General features: G+C 39.5%; 1 protein-coding gene across 4 annotated transcripts in view; it reads left to right on the forward strand.

Moving 5' to 3' along the window:
- Positions 1-18,617, forward strand: part of RPS6KA2 (ribosomal protein S6 kinase A2) — a 216,835-nt gene that overhangs the window by 150,619 nt on the left and 47,599 nt on the right. For all 4 annotated transcript variants that reach the window (XM_015858006.3, XM_085543446.1, XM_015858005.3 and 1 more), the window contains exons 4-8: positions 6,473-6,553; positions 7,270-7,349; positions 10,470-10,576; positions 17,314-17,351; positions 17,857-17,999. In XM_015858006.3, coding sequence (XP_015713492.1) covers positions 6,473-6,553; positions 7,270-7,349; positions 10,470-10,576; positions 17,314-17,351; positions 17,857-17,999 — 449 coding nt within the window. The remainder of the gene's footprint in view (positions 1-6,472; positions 6,554-7,269; positions 7,350-10,469; positions 10,577-17,313; positions 17,352-17,856; positions 18,000-18,617) is intronic.

An 18,617-nucleotide genomic window follows, 5' to 3' on the forward strand; every position in this document is an offset into this window, starting at 1 on the left:
TTCTGAGGCCAGCTCTTATTGATTTCTCATTTGGAAGTTATTCCTAGAGCATTAGATAATTATTACCTGTCTCTGAGAGATAATAGTGAAATTGTTACTATTGCTTGCAATTACAATAATAATTATATGCTGATTCAACTTAAGGAAAAATAATACAAAATATGGATAGATTACAGCAGAACAGAAATATGCCGTCACACTAATCATTTTACAGGGTAACTTGTCCACTAAGGTAAATAAGTTTAAATAAAACTTATATGTCTTGCATCAGAATACAATGGCTGAGGTATAGCTGTGCAGAAGTTTTGAAAGCTTTCAGCTTCCCAGAAGTCATGGACAGATATGTAGTTTCTGGCTTTTTTGAGGATGTTCCATTCTAGCAACTGTCAGCTTACTCTTCTCTTCATCTAGTCCTTTATTCAGTACATTTTTACAGTACATTTTACAGCACATTTTGATTTATGTGAATGCGAGGGGTGTAATTCTGACTTCATTGGTGTTGTACCCCTGTAAGTTAAGGCTTATTTGATTTTGTTGCACATCTGCTGCTTACATACCTTGGCTGAAGGAGGAATGTGTTCACATCTGTGCATATCCAGTTGGTCCAGTTCTGCTTCAAAATATGTAGAAATTCAAATTTCACCTCTATGTAAAGATACATGATTTTTATAGGATTTTTTCTACTGGTCTGTCTGTTGGTGCACTTTTAATGATGGGGTTGAGCTCACTGGCTAATTTCAACCATAAAGCTAAAACATGCTCATGCTCCTTCAGTGTCTGTGGTGTTTGCCAAGGAGAGATCTTCTGGTTTGTTTCCCAGCAAGAAGGGGATCTGAGCCCCACTTGCAGCAGTGGCCCCAGGGCGGCAGACAAAGCCCAGGCAGCGTGTTTGGAAAGGTGCAGGAGGGAGCTCAAATTGCTGCCGGAAGAAAAGCACCAAGACTCTGTAAATCATAATGCTGTAGGGAACAAGGCTTTCTCTATTCACCTGCTATAGGGAGCCTGCTTTTGCGGGCAGTTGGACTCAGTAGTATCTAGAGGTCCCTTCCAACCCATGCAGTTCTATATTTCTGTGATTCTCACACTTGCACAACTTATTTTTCCATTTCCTTGAATATTTTCTGTGACTTTTTCAAGTTTATACATCAGAGCTTGTTGTTTTGAGCTTTCAGGGACACCAAGCAAGAGATGCACCACTTATTTATATTTGCTTTCAGAAATGCTGTTATATACTAGAAACCCATATTTGCTCCTGTCAATCCACCCACTTGATTTGTTTTGAAGCAATAGGCTTCATCAATCTGTCCTTTAGTTCTCCATGTTTGAAAATGGAGTAAGGTACTTAAGAAAGATGTTATGAGATTGACATACTTTTCCAAAAATTTGGAGAGAATCGTGAACTTTTGGTTGTAAATAATAGAATTCCAACCTGATCTTTGAAATTTCAAAAAATATATGTCTGACCTTCTTAATCTCAATACTGAAACGTTCCAGCTACTTTACAGAATCACAGAACCACAGGGGGTTGGAAGGGACCTCTGGAAATCATTGAGTCCAACCCCCTGCTAACACAGGGTCCTTACAGTATGCTGCACAGGAAAGCATCCAGATGGGTTTGGGATATCTTTAATTAAGAAAAAAAAAAAAAGTACAAAAGCAAAGTCTTTGATCTCTTATAAGCAAAATGTGATCTTTTATATAAAAGGGGGGAAAAAAAAAAAAAAAAGGAAGAAGGATGGGGAGAACAAAATGACCTCCTCTAGACTCTGGACTCCTAATAACAGTCTGTGTCCATATTGATTTTCCAGAGTGCTTTTCTACAGACGTGCTTCATGCCTTGTAATTCTGTTTTATTCCTTTGCTGCAGCAGCACTAGGGCTGAGTAGTAAAGCTCTGGTTGTAAAGGCGCTTTCCATATCTCTGTGATGTTTTGTTTTTGAAGGCACAGAAGACCTTTCTTCCAGAAAAATAAATGTCATAAATTTATATACATCTCACAAAAAATGCCTGTAAAATCCCTCCATGCCTCTACTGGTACTACTGGTATACTTCTGCATTCAGGTGGCTGCAGAGGTCTTCTATTTTATTCTGTGATACAACAATCCTGTGTGAAGGTAGGACATGAAAGGCTGATGTATAGAGGATTTTAATGTAATACTGTGTGGAACAGAAATGCAGTCATGCAAATAGTATTCCCAAGCAGAACCAGTGAAAACTGATTGCATTCTTTTTTTGGAAAGTGTATTTTTTCATATCTCATGTAAATAGTCACCACACAAGCACTTCGTCTTCCAGACATACACAGTGTGGATTTGTAATTAGAATCCAGCTCTCTACTTTTGCCTACAGCAGCCAGGATTGAAAAAAGAAAAAAACAGAAATAGGATTTCAAAAGAACGTTGCACATGATTTCATATATATATATATATATATATATGATTTTGTGTGTCATTGGCATGTGACATTGCTAAGTGAAAAATCTGAAGTTGAATTGTATATTCCCAAGGCTGAGTTATATTTTTTTCCTTCTTTTCCTCTCAAGACATGTTACTGACTTCTAGGAAAGTAAGAAGGTAAAGGATGAAGTTTAGATCCTTTGCTTATGCACTGATTTCTTTTGCTAACAACATTTTCCAGTGATGATTTGTTTAAGTTAATGTAGATCCTGTCTTCCCTGTTCTTGCTTTTTAATTCGTGTTTCACTCCCAATAGAGCATGGATATTGTCTAACAAAAGGTCATTTTGAAAGGTAGGGGTGGGTAAATTATTTATGGTCATTGAAGCTTTTTGCCAAGCATCCTAGCAAACTTTTCATTGTTCAGGTTCAGGGCGGGCCACAGGTATTCACACAGAGAGCATAGTCATATAGGGACTTACACACTAAACACTTGCTGAAGAAAAGTAAGTTATCCCTTTGGTGCTGTTGAAGCATGGTAGAACTGTCTTCAGCTTTAGATACCTCATGGACTTGGCTTGGTTGTGGTAGGTAAGGTCCCTAGATCATCATTGCTTGACAGTGTCTGTAGCTAGAGATGCGCTGACTTTTAGTCAGTGACAGATATGAAATTAATTGGCTGAAAATTAATTTATCTTTCTGCATTTAAATCTAAACCAAAGATTGTATTATAAAAACTTTAGTGAAGGAAATAAGATTATGCTTTTATTTTCTGTTTTAATAAATAGACTGCTAATCCATTTTTGAGAAGGAATATTTTTCCCTTTGGAAGGTGCTCTGAATGTATTTTTCCTTTTCCCTTATTTATTTCATAACTATTGAAATTGAAACAGCCTTGAAAATAAAATTCATATATTAAATGAAAACCCCTCCTTAAGCATTAAATAAAATAAACGATAAATTTCTCTTCTTTGATGTTCAGAGCTAGACAGACAGAAGAGAATAATCTGAGTTTATCTGCATGCATACACAGCTGTCTCCATTTCTCTTTCTTATCATGGTAATACCTAGAAATGGGAGTTGTTTTTATTTCAGGGTGGCAGGTGCTTCCTCCCCTGTTACAGGTCCCACTGGTCTGGTCTTTCCTGCCTTGTGACATGAAGGATTATTCAGGGATGGTTAGCTGGCCCAAGAGCTTGCAAACAATCTTTATGACTTTGTGCTCATTGCTCCAGGATTTGTGCCCTGCTTCCATCTGCTGTATGATTTAAGGATAAGCAGAAAAACCCATGAGTAGAAAGGGCAAGAGTTTAGCAGTTTATCACCAGTTCTAATGGGAATTGTATTTGTGAAAGAAAACACCTGGTGCAGGCAGAATCTGCCAAAGCCACCTGCACCTCTCCTTTGTGTGCTGCTTTGAGCCCCTGCAAGTGGTAGAAAGCAGGAGAGGTAGCTAAAGTTATCCAGTCCCCATCTGTACCAAGGGCTGGGCAGAAACTCTGAGCTTGAGAGCAGCCCTGTGCCAGAGGGTCCTATCTATAGATTCAGTTGCTTTGGAAATGAATGGAGAACTTCATTGTGATACATACTAACTGGTCCCAGAATGAGATCATACAAAAATGTATGTGAAAAGGCAAGAGGGCCTTGAGCTACGTGTTTATTGAATACCATATCTTGTCGTAGCATCATTAAATATTAATATATGTATAATTAAATACCATGTTAAATGTTGGATGTTTTAAAATATGATGACAGTAAATGCTCAGCATAACGCAGTGCCCTGTGGTGTGCAAGCTGCTGTGAGCAGGCAGGTATCCTAGAGAGGTGACTTTGGAATTTGAAACTAAATGTTGCCCAGATACATGGAGGCAATCAGTAAGAAAAGAATACAAATAAAATAAAATAAAGAAAAAAGTCTATGGATTTGCCTTCCTAGACATTATAATTAATTAAAATATCTGGGCCTATGTGACTTCTGCCCTCAGAGCATTTAAATCAAGCAGCATTTGATGCTGGAAGATGCAGAGGGCAGGTCACCAACACACATGCCAAGTTGTAATCCCAATTACAGGTTCTAATTATCTCTTTTGGCAGGCACTGCAAAGGTAGTGATTACAGCAGCTTTGGAGAGACCAGGTTCATGAGAGGCTATCAGGCCATGACTAGAGATTTAGGTGTCTCCTGCAATGACAGAGACTTTGCTTTAATGTCCCCATGACTCTGGGCACACACGGGGAACAAGGATGACACTAATCCTGCATGTCCACAGCCTGTAACTCCTGTAGTAGAGGCCACTGCAGCAGGATGCAGGGAAAAGGACTTCAGCAAACCACCCAGTGGCACAGCTGTTCAGAGCCTTCAGTGCTGGTGGTAGGAGGACATGCTGCTGTCTGCCAGCAAATGCCAAATTTGCTGCTGACACTGGAATGTCCCTCAGATGGATAACTTCTGCATTCTGCAGCCAGTACACTCCCAACCTTGAGTAACTTAAGTCTGTGTCCATTCAGTGCTATAGTCAATGCTGGATAGAGCGGGTAGATGGATGACAGTGTGTGTTGCACAGAATAGCTGTTCTTTGCCCTTGCAGCATGATTGATGCTGTTATCCAGCTGTGCACGGCAAACCACCCAGCTGGTGTACAAAATATCCTGTGGATTTTGAGGGATATGTCATTGTGTGAGCATATGGAGCTACAGAGAGGCACTTTGTGAGGCTATCTAACTACACCTATCAGGAAGTATTCCACTCACCCACCTGTCCACCAAGAATTCCTGCCTGGGAGCATTCGTGCATATCACAAGGGTCTGGATCTATGGCTAAGGGATACTCTCCCATCACATAGGATAAGCATTTTGTAATTGTATGAAACTGTATTTATATTCATGAGATAATGAGTTAAGATTCTGAAATCCCTTTGTTTTGCTTTTTTATCTACAAGGTAGCTTAGGTTGGATAACTAGTAAATTATATATTGCTAGTGACACAAGTAAAGCATCAAAACTGCAAGAAATCCAAGTGTTCCATCACTCCTATTTAAGGTTTTCAGATCAGATGTTTGGTCCTATTTCTGTGCATCAGTTCTCAATGTGCAGCAGCAGGGTATGTGGTTTCATTATCGTATGTTCATTACTGAGGCGCTGGGAGTGCTTGGCTTCTCAGCAAATACACATCACATGCAGGTGATGACAGCATCTCACCGAGATCTCCTCAGGTTTTACCACCTAAAATAGTCACATAGCATTCCTCATGGATGCTTTTGGCTGCAAACAATATCGGCATTGTGTAACGCAGAGAAAGGAGTAGAAAATTTTAATACTTTCACTGAGGATTTTAAAAAAATAGCAATTGACTGGAAAATAACTAAGATGAAGAGCTGTCAATCTGTGAGCCTGAGTACCCCTCAACATCTGAACATTGTTAAAGGTACTTGCTTCAAAATCTTCACTTTGATGAGTATGAACCCAGCTTACTGCCCTAACTCCTTTTTCTTTTAGTCTCTGCTGATCTCAGCCATAAGCGTTTTCCTAAATCCTTTCCCACAGGGATTTCTCTCTATGTGTGAAAATTGTTTTTTATTATTTCTAATCCTCTTTTTTCTTTATTATTGATTGTCTAGGAGTATTGTTGGAGACTTACTATAGTTCATATTAATAATTTCCAGACAATGCTATCTAGAGATATCTAGCTATCTAGGCTGCTAGCATCAGCACAACACAAAGTGTTAATTTGCACAAGGTTAGCCTGGTAAGCTCTGCTCTGAGACTGGTACGTTTGGTGTAATCTTAAGTGAGATAGCGTTTATAGAGTTTTAAGTCTCATATTGGCAAAACACAATCTTTCCCCTCAGTTGTAACACTGTGGTGCTTTTGGTTCAGGCTGTCAGAGGAGGCGGTGTCCTCCTGAAGAGCTCACCCTTTGCAGATGCAAGACAGGCAGAAAAAGGGGCTACCAGTGGTTTGCCAGTGGTCATACCACAAGCCCTTAAGGGAGCAAAAGCAGAACCCAGCTCACCTGTATCCAGCAGACCATGATGCCTCTTCTTAATGATTTGCTTTTCTTATTGTTCTTTCCTTATAGTTCGGGATCGGGTACGGTCGAAAATGGAGAGAGATATTTTGGCAGAAGTCAATCATCCTTTCATAGTCAAGCTTCATTATGGTAACTACAATAAAGTATAATCCATATTTGTTCTTTAATTGGTTGGAGAATTGTAACCAGATGTGTTATAATTTCATATAGGTACTGGCTGCCTATGTATGTGATTGTCTCTAACAAAATCATAGAATTTTAGTATAAGTAGCTCTTAGCCATTTATCCATCAGAATGCGTTTGACATGAAATGTAATGCGATGTGTTGTGCTAGTGGAATTGCTGATGAGTTACACCCCCTCACCTGCTGTCAGGTATCACCTAAGAAAACAGGAATTGCTTTAAATAATCAGTATATTAGTGACTGTGAATGCAGTGTCTTGCTGGAGCTACATTCCTCAGCCTCAGGAGCTCCCAAGGCCCATTACTACTTACTGTGAAGGGCCCTCTGTGAACAGGGCAGGCTCTGCCTTGCTCAAGGTCTGGGTGCTTCTCACTGTGCCCAGCCCTCCATGTCTTCTGGTATTTGTACAGTGAAAAGCAATATGAATATATATGTGTTTAAAATTGAATGGAATATTTTAGTAATACATCATTGTCACTCAGCTGATACTATTTTCCCCTTAAGATTGCTTATTGCTGTAGAGAAGTTAATTCTTCTGTTCTTTAAGTGAAAAATGATAGTGCTAATATCACCAGTGATATACCATCAGTCAACAATATTTATTCTTTGGAGACTTTTTCTTGATTCAGATTTCCAACATCTCAATTTTTTTCTAATGCAGCATTTCAAACAGAGGGGAAGTTGTATCTAATACTAGATTTCCTGCGGGGAGGGGACCTTTTCACAAGACTCTCTAAAGAGGTAAGCTGAAAGGTTTTAACTTTGAAAATGGAAGACTATCCTGGATTTTCAGAAACTAATGAAGCTGCTTGGAATGATGAGGGGCCTTGAATATAGTCCATATATATATATACATACAGGCTATATATAAATAAAAGCAATAGATAGATAGATAGATAGACAGACAGTCAGACAGAGGCTATGTATGTAGTAGAGCTGAATCATCCTGCGTCTCTAAGTGGGTTCTTATTAATTATATTTGAATAATGCCACAGATAATTAAGCATTTAGACAGTAAGCATCATAAGACAGAAAACTAGTAGACATCATCACAAGAAAATACCTCCAGGCTCATTGATAACCAAATATAACTTGGCTGTAATGAGAGGCAATCTGAGAAGCCCATCTCCAATACATTCTGCCTGGGATGTGAGCACAGAGCTGCTGTAAAAGCACAACTGCTGCCAGCATGAAGAGATGCTGTCAGTCAGGGTCTGACCCCTGCAGAAGGTGTGCAGAAGATTAGGGCATCAGTCCCCAGCAGTACAGTGCCACTTGCTGCAGTTGCTGCTGGAAGTAGGTTGGAGGCCATGCCCTGCCTCAGGCTCGCAGTTTGATTGTCATCTGCCTGTCCTGCTATCCTCACCTCCCTGACCTCAATTGGTCCCCTGCCCTCTGCTCCTGCCTGTGGGGAGATGCTGAAGAATAGGATAGTTAGAAAACCAAAGCTAAGTCTCACTAACACCAGCAGAGAGGTAACTGCAAGTTGTCTACATTCATTTAGTGCTTGCTTGTTTCGCCTAGTGCTTCTTGGAGCCACTTGTCTATGATTCCCGCAGGCAGAGGTAGTGCTTTGGTGGGGCAGCCCTACCACCACCAGGGAGGAGCCAGGGGGCCTTTGGAGTCCCAAGAATTGTCTGCGTTCCAGGGTTTGATGTCACCAGTGTAGTGTCCTCAGCCCTTTGTCTCTGTCCAGACTGTGGGGATGAGGTGCGGTATCCACTTGAGACAGACTATTTAAAGATAAGATGGAGATATCTTAAGTGTCACCTTAAGGGGAGTCTCTCTTTGTTCTGGGGAGTTTATGGATGGACTGTGAGAACAGAATCTTCATGCAGAAGTTCCCTAGCTGCATTTTCCACCCCACAAACCCAGTCTGTCAGACAGTGGCAGCTGGTGAGATGCTGCTGTGGAATGGGCTGACAGGAAGACTGCTGAGTCCACCACGGGCTATAAATCCAAGTGTTCTCTTTCCAGACTTGTCTGTTAATGCAGGGAGACATCAGCAATGGGATGACTGCAGTGCCAAGTAGTAGTACCTGGATGTGTATTTTCTATATGGAATCAGTTATTTTAAACAGAATGAAAAAGATTCAAGGAAATAAAAAATATCTTCCTGCTGCTTGTTATGAAGTATGGATTTGTAACACTGCACTGTCTTTAAAGAATCTCTCTGATTTCCTGGAAGAAGAGAGAAAAAGTGATTCTTGACACATTCTGCACAGTGAGGGAACGTGGAAGTATGGCTCAGATTCTGTACTCATTTGAAACTTGTTTTTCCCAAAGCTTTCACAATTCAGCGCCCTGCTTTCTCTGCTTTATGCTATCAATAATGAGATCTGTTAGCTTGGCAGCCCTGGTACATCTCTTTTTTGTGTTCGCAGCTCATCTCATCTACCAACTCGTTTGACTTGGCAAGGACTTTTAAAGGCCATCTAGTCCTACTCCCCTGCAATTAAAACAGGGACACCTGCACCTAAATCAGATTGCTCAGAGCCTGGTCCAGCCTGGCCTGGAGTGTCTCCAGGGATGGGTCTTCCAACACATCTCTGAGCAAAAATCTGTATATTTCTGTTGAGATGACTCATTTTATTTCTGTCATATGTAGTATTTGCATTTGCATATCCAGTGCACCAGCTTCTCATTCTGCCTTAATTTTGCTGTGCAAATTGAGCTTTAATTAGAGAGAAGTAAATATCAACTGGGATACAATAAATGTTGAACCAGTCTAGGAACAAAAGGATTTTCTTGGCATCTGAGCTCAGTTTTTCTGAGCTTAGTGATTTGTTTTGTTTACAGAAGTTTCTTTCCACCTTCCAGTGTTGGTAGTGTCTACTGAAAGACAAGCACCATCAGTCCTGTGTGTTGTCCATCACATCATTGCTTAGGGGATCTGCACCAGGATTGCTAAGTTTCAGCTTGAGGTCATGCTCCCTGATCATTTGCACTGGATCTGTCCCTGGCTCTGGCTCAGGGGGGAAACTGTTTCTTCTCCAACGGCCAAAACATAGGCACTGTTGTAGGTGCTCCTTTGCACTGGGGACACTTCTTTTAGCTGTCATGCGTAAGGATATGCCAGGTTTCTTTCTTTCACGCCCACCAATGCTATCCCAAACCATACACGCTCAAGTAATACCATGCTGAAAACCTCTGGCACACTGTGTCAGATATTTCCATTTGGAAAACTGTAATCAAAATTCTATGCTTTAGGATATCAATAGCGCTCTGCTTGAGGTTGAAGGGCCCCTATCCTTCCTGTGCAGAAGCTGGGGATCTTTCCCTGTGAGAGTCTGGTGGCCCCTAGAGATTCATTGGAGCTTTAATGCATGGGGGTTTAAATCTGTCTCAGAATGTTTTCATGCTGTGTATTCTGCTCATATTTGGGAAAAATATATGTTTCAGTTTCTAAAATGAGAAGTGTTACACTTCCCCAGAGGGGTTCCTCGTATTGTTCACTGAGAATTCAGGAATCAAATGCCAAGATTTTAGCAAATTGAGAGGTATAAAAACAATAAAGGCTGTAGTGTTGAATGTTGAATTTTGCCACCGACTTCCAAAGGCTAAGGAGTTAGAACCTTATTTATATTATTGTGACATGATGTCATGTAAACAGATCAAACAGATGAATGAGAGCAGTGTGTTTTAAGGAACAGGAGTGCTCGGCAGATCAAGTTTTGTTTTATAAGGAGAATCTGGTAAGAATTGTTAATGTGAGCTCAGACAAATTATGGAAAATTGAACCTGATATGATGGGCCTTCCAGCATTCCTGAGTTAGACAATTCCTTCCCTGTGTCTGCTTAATGCAAGCCAGCCCACCACTGTCTAGTAAATAGACATGTTCTTCTTTTCCTTCTCTCTAGGTGATGTTTACAGAAGAGGATGTCAAGTTCTACTTAGCTGAGCTGGCCTTGGCTTTAGACCACCTCCATGGACTTGGAATTATTTACAGGGATCTAAAACCAGAAAAGTAAGTTAATGAGAAAGAGTGAACTAAAACATAAATACATGAGCTTTTAGGTTGTTTCTGCTCCTCATCTTGTTAGTAAGTCAAAAGGTACCAGACTGCTTTCCTTCCTGTGTGAGAGACTATGCATGAGAACTTAACCATCAGGAGTAGATTTTGTCCATTCTGAGTGGTTGATAAGGTAGGGAAGGACCACATACTTTCCCCAGTAAAGCATGGGAAGTGGTGAATCATGTTGGAACAAGAGCTGAGACCATGGTGCTGTGGTAATTACAGAAGCAGTCAAGGTGGTAATAACTGGGAGATCCTGTGATGTCTGGAACAGAGGCACTGCAATCTCTTTACCTGTGTTTATTTTAGGTTCTACCACAAGGCTAAGGCATAAATTCAGCATCAGTCCTGACAGCCCCAGCCTCTGAGTCTTTCTATTGTTTTATTTTTAACACAAGGATACTTGACTGATACGTGACTGTGCTCTGGTATGACTTAGCCTCAGTTTAATGAGTAAGCTCAGAGTAAGGGTTCAGACATGTTCTGTTCCCATCAGTATCACTGTTCTTGACTTGCATTATTTAATCTGCCCTTCCCCTTGATGAGACAGAGACTGTCCAAAGCAACTCCACTTCTAGCTCATACAACATGTGTGGTAGCACCATTCAGTTTTACTGCATCCACTGCTTAACATAAATGAGACTCTGTGAAAACTGATGTATGTGGTGGCTCATGACAGATAATAATCAGTATTTTAAAAATATTTTTATTAACAATCAAAGCTGTTGTCCCAGAATGATTCTAGCTGATATTTGCAGCTATTTGATGTTGTTAATGTGGTGCTCTGTAGATTTTTCCTTTCTCTTTTTTCCTTTGCAGTACATCAATAGACTAAATGACACCCACAGAGCTATGGCTGGAAGTCATGTGATACTGCCTTTATTCTGTTCCACTTGGCTGGTGCTTTGCCTGCTTCTCCTGTGCCAGCTCCAATAAAGCAGACTGCAGCATGTCAAACTTCCAGCCTTCTCAGTGCAATGGCCACAACCATTTTAAAATGATAACCACTGAGAACTGTCTGCTTGGCTGTTTATACTTCCAAAGTGTAACAGCAGAGCAAACTTTTTCCTTTCATGACACAAATTTTAAAAAATAAGAAATTCTTTCCATCACACTCACAGAAAAAATAAGAAACCAAGAGTAAGGGAAGTTGGATTTTGTAGGTGAAAAGCAGAAGTAGAAGAGGATAATTATCATAGTACTATGTGATATAAACTTTAAATTCAGTTTAGTGATTTTGTTACAATAGTGATAGTAGTAGTACAATATGAATTCAAATTGGTTAACCTAACAAAAGCTCTCAGTCCTTTGAGCTAGAGACCCTTTCAGGTGATCAAGATTTCCACCTGCTATACTCTGAATTAAACAGCCAGAGGAATAAAGGTACCAGCTGCTTTTATGATATGAGATGCAGGTGGGTAGTGATCATGCCACATTCTATTGCATCATCTGTCAGCAGCTCTTTGGGCTCAGGTTTGTTATTTTGTTAATTCAGCTTCAACAGATATGAATATTACAGAATAACTCCCTGTACATTGCAGAGAAGTTGGATTAGATGACTTTTAGGGGTCTCTTGCAACTCAGATGATGCTATGAACTCCAGTTAGAGCTTTTTGGTTTTAAACTTTGTTTCTGGTGAGTGTTAATAAGAAACATCTGCTTTTCTTTCTCATGTTAAATATACTCTTTTTCATACTAGCATATGATATATGAAGCAGCTATTAGAAGTTATGCAAATAAGAGCCTGTATATTCAAATATAAGTCATGGTGCTGCTACATTTATAGTCATGTGCCAGATTTTATTTTTTTTTTTCTTGCTTTAAGAGAAGTTGGAAACTGAGGAGAAAATTAAATGCACGTCAAAACTATTCACTGTATTTGAAATATGCACAAGCTGATTTTTCAGGGTTCTCACCATTACGTGTCACTTTGCATTTCAATACACATCTCTCTCTGAATTCAGTTTCAAGTGACAGTACTTAATATTTTTGCAGACCAAACCACAGTGTCTCTTCTCAGGGATCAGTGAATCAGGAAATTAGAGCTCATATAAGGAAAGGAGATATGAGTGATTTGCCACTGCCACACAGAAAATGCCAATCTCGGAACTAGTTCTCTGCATTTTCATCTGTCCTAAGACTAGTCAACCATCCCCTTTGCTTTATAGCTTTGCTAAAATCCCTGGGTACTGTCTATCTGTTCTGCAACTTGTGGTAGTTCTCTGGAAGAAAACAGGAAGACTCGCCATGTAACTAAAGACCTTTATAGAGTGAGGTTAGACTAAGATGAGAGCCCTCATCTGGTATTTCTTAGCTTTCAAATGTACATTTTTACAACCTGACATTTTAGTATGGTCCTTAATGTGCACTTAATTAGATACTGGTGATATCATTGAACGCCTTAGTAGTGAGTTACATTATTATTGCTATTATTGAACAAGAGTAGGAATAACGCAGATTGGGAATAAATCAAGGCATCTGTTTAAGTAAAAAGAAAAAACAATAACAAAAACCTTTTAAAATGTCTTTATAAGTGCCAAATCTATGTATAGTCACATCTCAGACAGAAAAACATGACAGCCTGTGGCTGTTCCAAGCTTAAAGTTTAGAAAAGGAAACCAGGTAGCAGAAAAAAATTCATTCTGAAGGGGAGAAAAAGCCATATTTTTAAGTAAAATCTAGAAAAGGATAGATTACTAGATGAGATGGTGCTAGAAAATGAGAACTATCACAGGATGATCTCATCTTCCTCTTGCCAGGATCAAATGTATCAAGCTCACTGCAGGCTTGTTGCTAACCTACTCTTAAAACAGTTGGTGGAGACTCCACAGCCTCCATAACATGGCTTTCAGTGTTGTTCTATCATTTGTATGGCTGGTATCTAGAATCTTGGATGCCCCCAGCAGCTAATTAGATGTTTTTTTGGTGCAGTTACAGGCTGTGCTCCTTGGCCTGTCCTTCCAAACTCCCCAGGCAGCACACCCGGTTATCATCAGCAGCCTCATGAGCACATCCTCATCCCCTCAGTTCTCTCTTCTGTAGACCAAACAACCCAGTCACTGAGAATGTTCTTACCAGTCAGTCTTTCTAGGCATTCATTTTCATTCCTCCACTTCAATTTCTTTTGATCCTTATCCCATCTGAAGTACAACATCCAGAATTGCACTGTGTCTTCAGGAGAAGCATTACTGGTCTGATAAAAAAAGATTTACTCAATCAGATCAGACTGCAAATCAAAGAAATTGGGATAAATTACTTTGTAACTTCCCACTGTCCTTCTCCTTTGCTGAAAGATAAGCACTGCATTTGTCCTTCTTCCATTGCTTAGTGCTCTTGCCATCCTCCTGAAGTTCCCAAAAGTAACTGCTGATAAATTTGAGATTGCTTCTGTCAGCTGTGCAAGTATCCTAAAATGAAGCTCACTGGGCTTGTTTATGTCAAAAGAGACTTGTTAGAAAACAGCTCTGTTCAAAGCACTTTAAAAAACCTTCAGTACATTAAAATGTCAGGTTCAATATTTTTCTATGACTCCCTGAACAAAAATTCATATTAACAATTCAAAGCTATGAATTAAATTTAGGCACAGCCAAAATACGTACCCTGGGAGTTGTCATAAAGTGAGCTGTACTTATTTTTAAAAGGGCAAACAATTGATTTTGCTGGTAAAAGTCTTGTATAGAACAAGGAGATAATTATGCTTTTAAATTGTTGATGCCACGTCATTCTTCTTGATTTGTCTTGGTGATTTCAGTGAGGTCCCTGGTGGAACAAGGTGCTGCTTGGTCATGTTGAAGCTGATGAAATGAATGAGACCTCATTTACTCAGTGAGGCCTGTTTCTGCTTAAGAACTGCAGCATCAAACTATTAAATATGACTATACTAAGCTATAAAAATGGAAACTTATTTTGAAGTATTTTATGAAATGCATGCTGTGGTATAAGAGTGTGAATGGCTTAGAAGTAACTCTACCTTCTAAGAATGCACAGGTACTACTGGCCTTGGTTCTAAAATACAGTATGAAATAATGCCAACAACTAACGTTGAAGGCTTTTTATCCCTGTGTGCAGAAAAAAACCCACACCAAACAAACAACAACTAACAGCTGAGTTAGTTGCAGTCCTAGCTCTACCATGAGCTTCTCCTGTAGCCTGGAGAGCATCATTCCCCTGCTACTAGGCCAGCTTCCCATCCTCTGACGTGGAGGATTTCAGATTATTTTTTTTATCTAGGCGTACATTTAAACTGAGATCTGTTAAAAGAGTTTAATTTTTTTGTTGGACCATCCTGAGGATAAAATGATGTTGTTCTTGAGCAGTGTTGTTTAGAAACAAATTGACAATGGCAGCATCCTGTAAACACGGTTAAATCTTAAACGGAGAATATAAAATGGAAAAATCTGGTAACGAAAGATTATCACTCAGTGGAATTATAGCTTCATTTGACATTCTCCTTCTCGTGTTTTTCTTGTTATAATTTCAAAACTTTAATTGAGAAGAAAGATTTTTCTCAAGCCCGGATCACATTAACAACCTCTAGTTCTTTTTTCCTTCCCCTAAATGGCAGTAGCCTATTTCAGTTTAGCTGATCCTGCAAACTATAGCTAACATAATTTAATTGTCATAGTAGAATTGCTATTTGACACTGTGGGATATAAAGCAGCAATAGAGTGATAAAGATAAAAGAAAACAGAATGATCAGAGAGTAAATTTGCCTCTACAATCAAAGAAAAAATATTTGTCAGTTGCTGTAATGTGGATACTTTGCTTCTTAATGCCATTCAGAGCTGTTTCACTGCAGCAATTATATTTTTCTCCTGGTTAGATGCTATTTTCCTTTTACATCAAAATTAATTTTTCAATTCATAACTATAGCATTGTATGCATTGGCAGATGGCAAATGCGGAAACCCACAGCTGTCCCACGCATATTGCCAGGGGCGAAGGGAAGCTGAAGGCAGCCAAGGGTTCTGTGTAAGGGCAGATTTAGGGAATGTGAGGCAGAAGGGAACTATACAGCATTCAGGAATAAAGGTTATGTGCCCCTAGCAAACCAGGATCCATTCATTTAGTCGCTCATACAAACATTTAGAGTGAGAAAGTCTATTGTACACTTCTGCCTCACTTAGCCTAACTGAGTCTGATAGCTGTATGGCTGTTGCCTTCATACTTCTAATGGAGACGAAAGATATGAAAACCATATATTGCATCGTAGAAAAGCAGCATGAATTTACCATAGGAAGTCAATGAATTATAAAATCAACGTTTCTGTTGAAAATTCCACACCCCTTGATTTGCATGGTTACTCACAGGAACTCAATGGGCATGGGACAAAATCTGTGGTGATTTCTGTGAGCTGTGCTCCCTCAACCACTATTGCAGAGCTGAGTCTGTGGGGCTCAGGCATTCTCAAGCTGGCAGGTGTTTTATTTGATTCTCTTCTGAAGCACAAGCCTCTTGTTTAAGGATTATGGTCACAAAACTACACTTAAGCAAGCCTGCTATGTTCTTGTACTTAAATTTTATACCTCTTCAAAAAATCTGCAGAGAAAAAAAATTGAAGAAAAGAAGCTTTTAGTGAGAAGAAAAGGTTTAATTATTGAACATATAGTAGTGACTCAGCTGCTGGCCTTTATTTGATGAGTTACACAATAACAGCCTGTTCCAAACACACAAATGGATGGCAGAAGATCACCTCTTTTCAATTATGTTTCAGCGCAGAGGAAACTTTTAACAAGAGTTACACACAACCTTGCCCGATGTCTTAGATTCATTTCTGTCTTATTTTCTTCCTGTATAAATAGATCACAGTGACTCTGTAAGAGAATGGAAGTATAAAAATAGCTGACATCTTGTTAGACCAGTTTGAAAACACAAGCGCACTAAATCTAATGGGAACTGAAGAAACACCATCCTCATTACTGTATCAGCACTAATGGGCAGAAAATTTAACAAAATCTTATTATTACTTAGTTTCACCAATCCTTGTTTTTGAGAAAAGCAAACACACAAAACAAAAACAAAACCAGCATTTTTGTTGTGTGTGAACTACAGTAATTTTTCTTATAGAAATGCTGGAGTGCCTTTGTGAGAATAAGAAATGTTGGCAGGTGGCAAACGTGAGAATGCACTTGAATTTAGCTTCCAGGCTGAATTTTCATTTATGCTTCTGACAGAATAAATTAGCAGGGGCTGAGATCCATGCAGCTAGGCTGTGACTAGTCATTATGCTCTACAATCACTTTTATTACTTCAACATGAACATATCTACCTTTGGAGTTAATTTTAGACCCAGTGAGTCCAAGCCCTCATTATTTTTGTGCTTGCCTTTATTATTATGAGAACAGCAGAAAACCTATAGCTTTGTCCCCTGCTGGAAGCAAATACGCAGTTGGTGTTTGCTTTGAACACCATGTTCTTTGTGAGCTCAGCTCACATCTTCATCCTGAGCATGCTACCGAGTAAGGAGGAGGCTGCCTGTGCAACTGCCACAGGCAGTGATTGATTCGGGCACGAGGTTAGGCTTTGGGGGATCATTTTTCTTTACGGAAGCGTATAATGTAGTGAGGGTTTGTTTGCACATGTATTTGAATAGCATATATCTCATTACTTGTCTTAAACATGTTTTATCCGTTATTGTTAACTTGAGTCTGTGGCTATGTAATGAATGTGTCTTTGCTTTTTGTTTTACAGCATTCTTCTTGATGAAGAGGGCCACATTAAGATAACAGGTATGTGAGGAAACTTAATGCCTACAGGCTGATTTAATATGCATGCAATGCAACTTTATCATTGTTTAAAAAGAAAGAAAAGAAGAAAGAAAGGAAAAAAACCTTAAGAAGCAGAAGAGTTTGGGTATTGGTGTTATTTTTTTTGGCAGTTTGTTACTCCCTCAGTCTTCACAGCACATGGAGAACAGAAGTTCTCCTGGTAAAATCATTCTCCTGACTGACAGAGCTTTCATTCTTGACTGCCTGCTACCATGGATGGAAGGATGTTCTCAGTATGACTGCTTACTCCAGATTAAATTCTCTGAATTTATAGCTGTGTAGAGGACATCTTGGAAAACCATCCCTTTGTGTGATATGTGTTACCACCATTTTCTATCTGGGATTATTACCATTAATGCTATGGTAAACTAAGAGAGAACCTTAACCAGCATTGTCTTTGCCAAATTTGAACTGTTTCTGCTGACTTTTAGAAATTTGACAAGTCTTTTTGGTTTGATTTATTTAGATTTCGGTCTGAGCAAAGAAGCCATCGACCATGACAAGAGAGCATATTCGTTCTGTGGGACAATAGAGTATATGGCTCCAGAAGTGGTCAACCGCAGAGGACACACGCAGAGCGCCGACTGGTGGTCTTTTGGTGTGCTCATGGTAATAGAAAAGTTGTATTTATTTGTTGGACTGGTAGCTGGAAAGTGAGCAGTCACCTGAGATAACAAATATCACTTTCAGTAGCTAAGGGTCAATAGGGAAGTAGACGTGCTTGATCATTTTCATTGCATCAAGAATAGGAAACAAACTGCCCCTGGCAGCACAGGAGCTAAAATTGCCCCTACATTCTCTCTCTCTTCTTTATCTCATTTCTGTCAATAGTACATTGTTTCAGTTGGTTGCTTTGAGCCACAAATATTTCTGTTCCACAGGAACAGAGTGGGACAAGCTTGTAAGAGCGCAGGCATTTCAGAAGAAATGTCAATGTAGTTACTAGCACAGATTTTTTCAGAGACATTCCCCAAGGCAGGAAATTTCAGAGGTTAGGGGCATATTCTTGATGAAACTCAGGAGTGTGCACTTTTTTTAATTTTAATTTTTATTTTTGTAAATATACTTTAAAAACAATGTATTTTTGAGGGCACTCTGAGTGCTTCACAGTACCTCAGTGGTTCTTTTGTCATTAGTCTGCCTTCTTTACCTCAGCATTTCTAAACAAAGTCACTCTCATGTGCCTTTATTTAAAGTATTTCATTCAGTGCTGCAGGAGCAAGTTAC

This window comes from Coturnix japonica, chromosome 3 (genome assembly GCF_054131305.1).
Source record: "Coturnix japonica strain WE chromosome 3, WE-NBRP24, whole genome shotgun sequence".
NCBI classification, from domain to species: domain Eukaryota; kingdom Metazoa; phylum Chordata; class Aves; order Galliformes; family Phasianidae; genus Coturnix; species Coturnix japonica.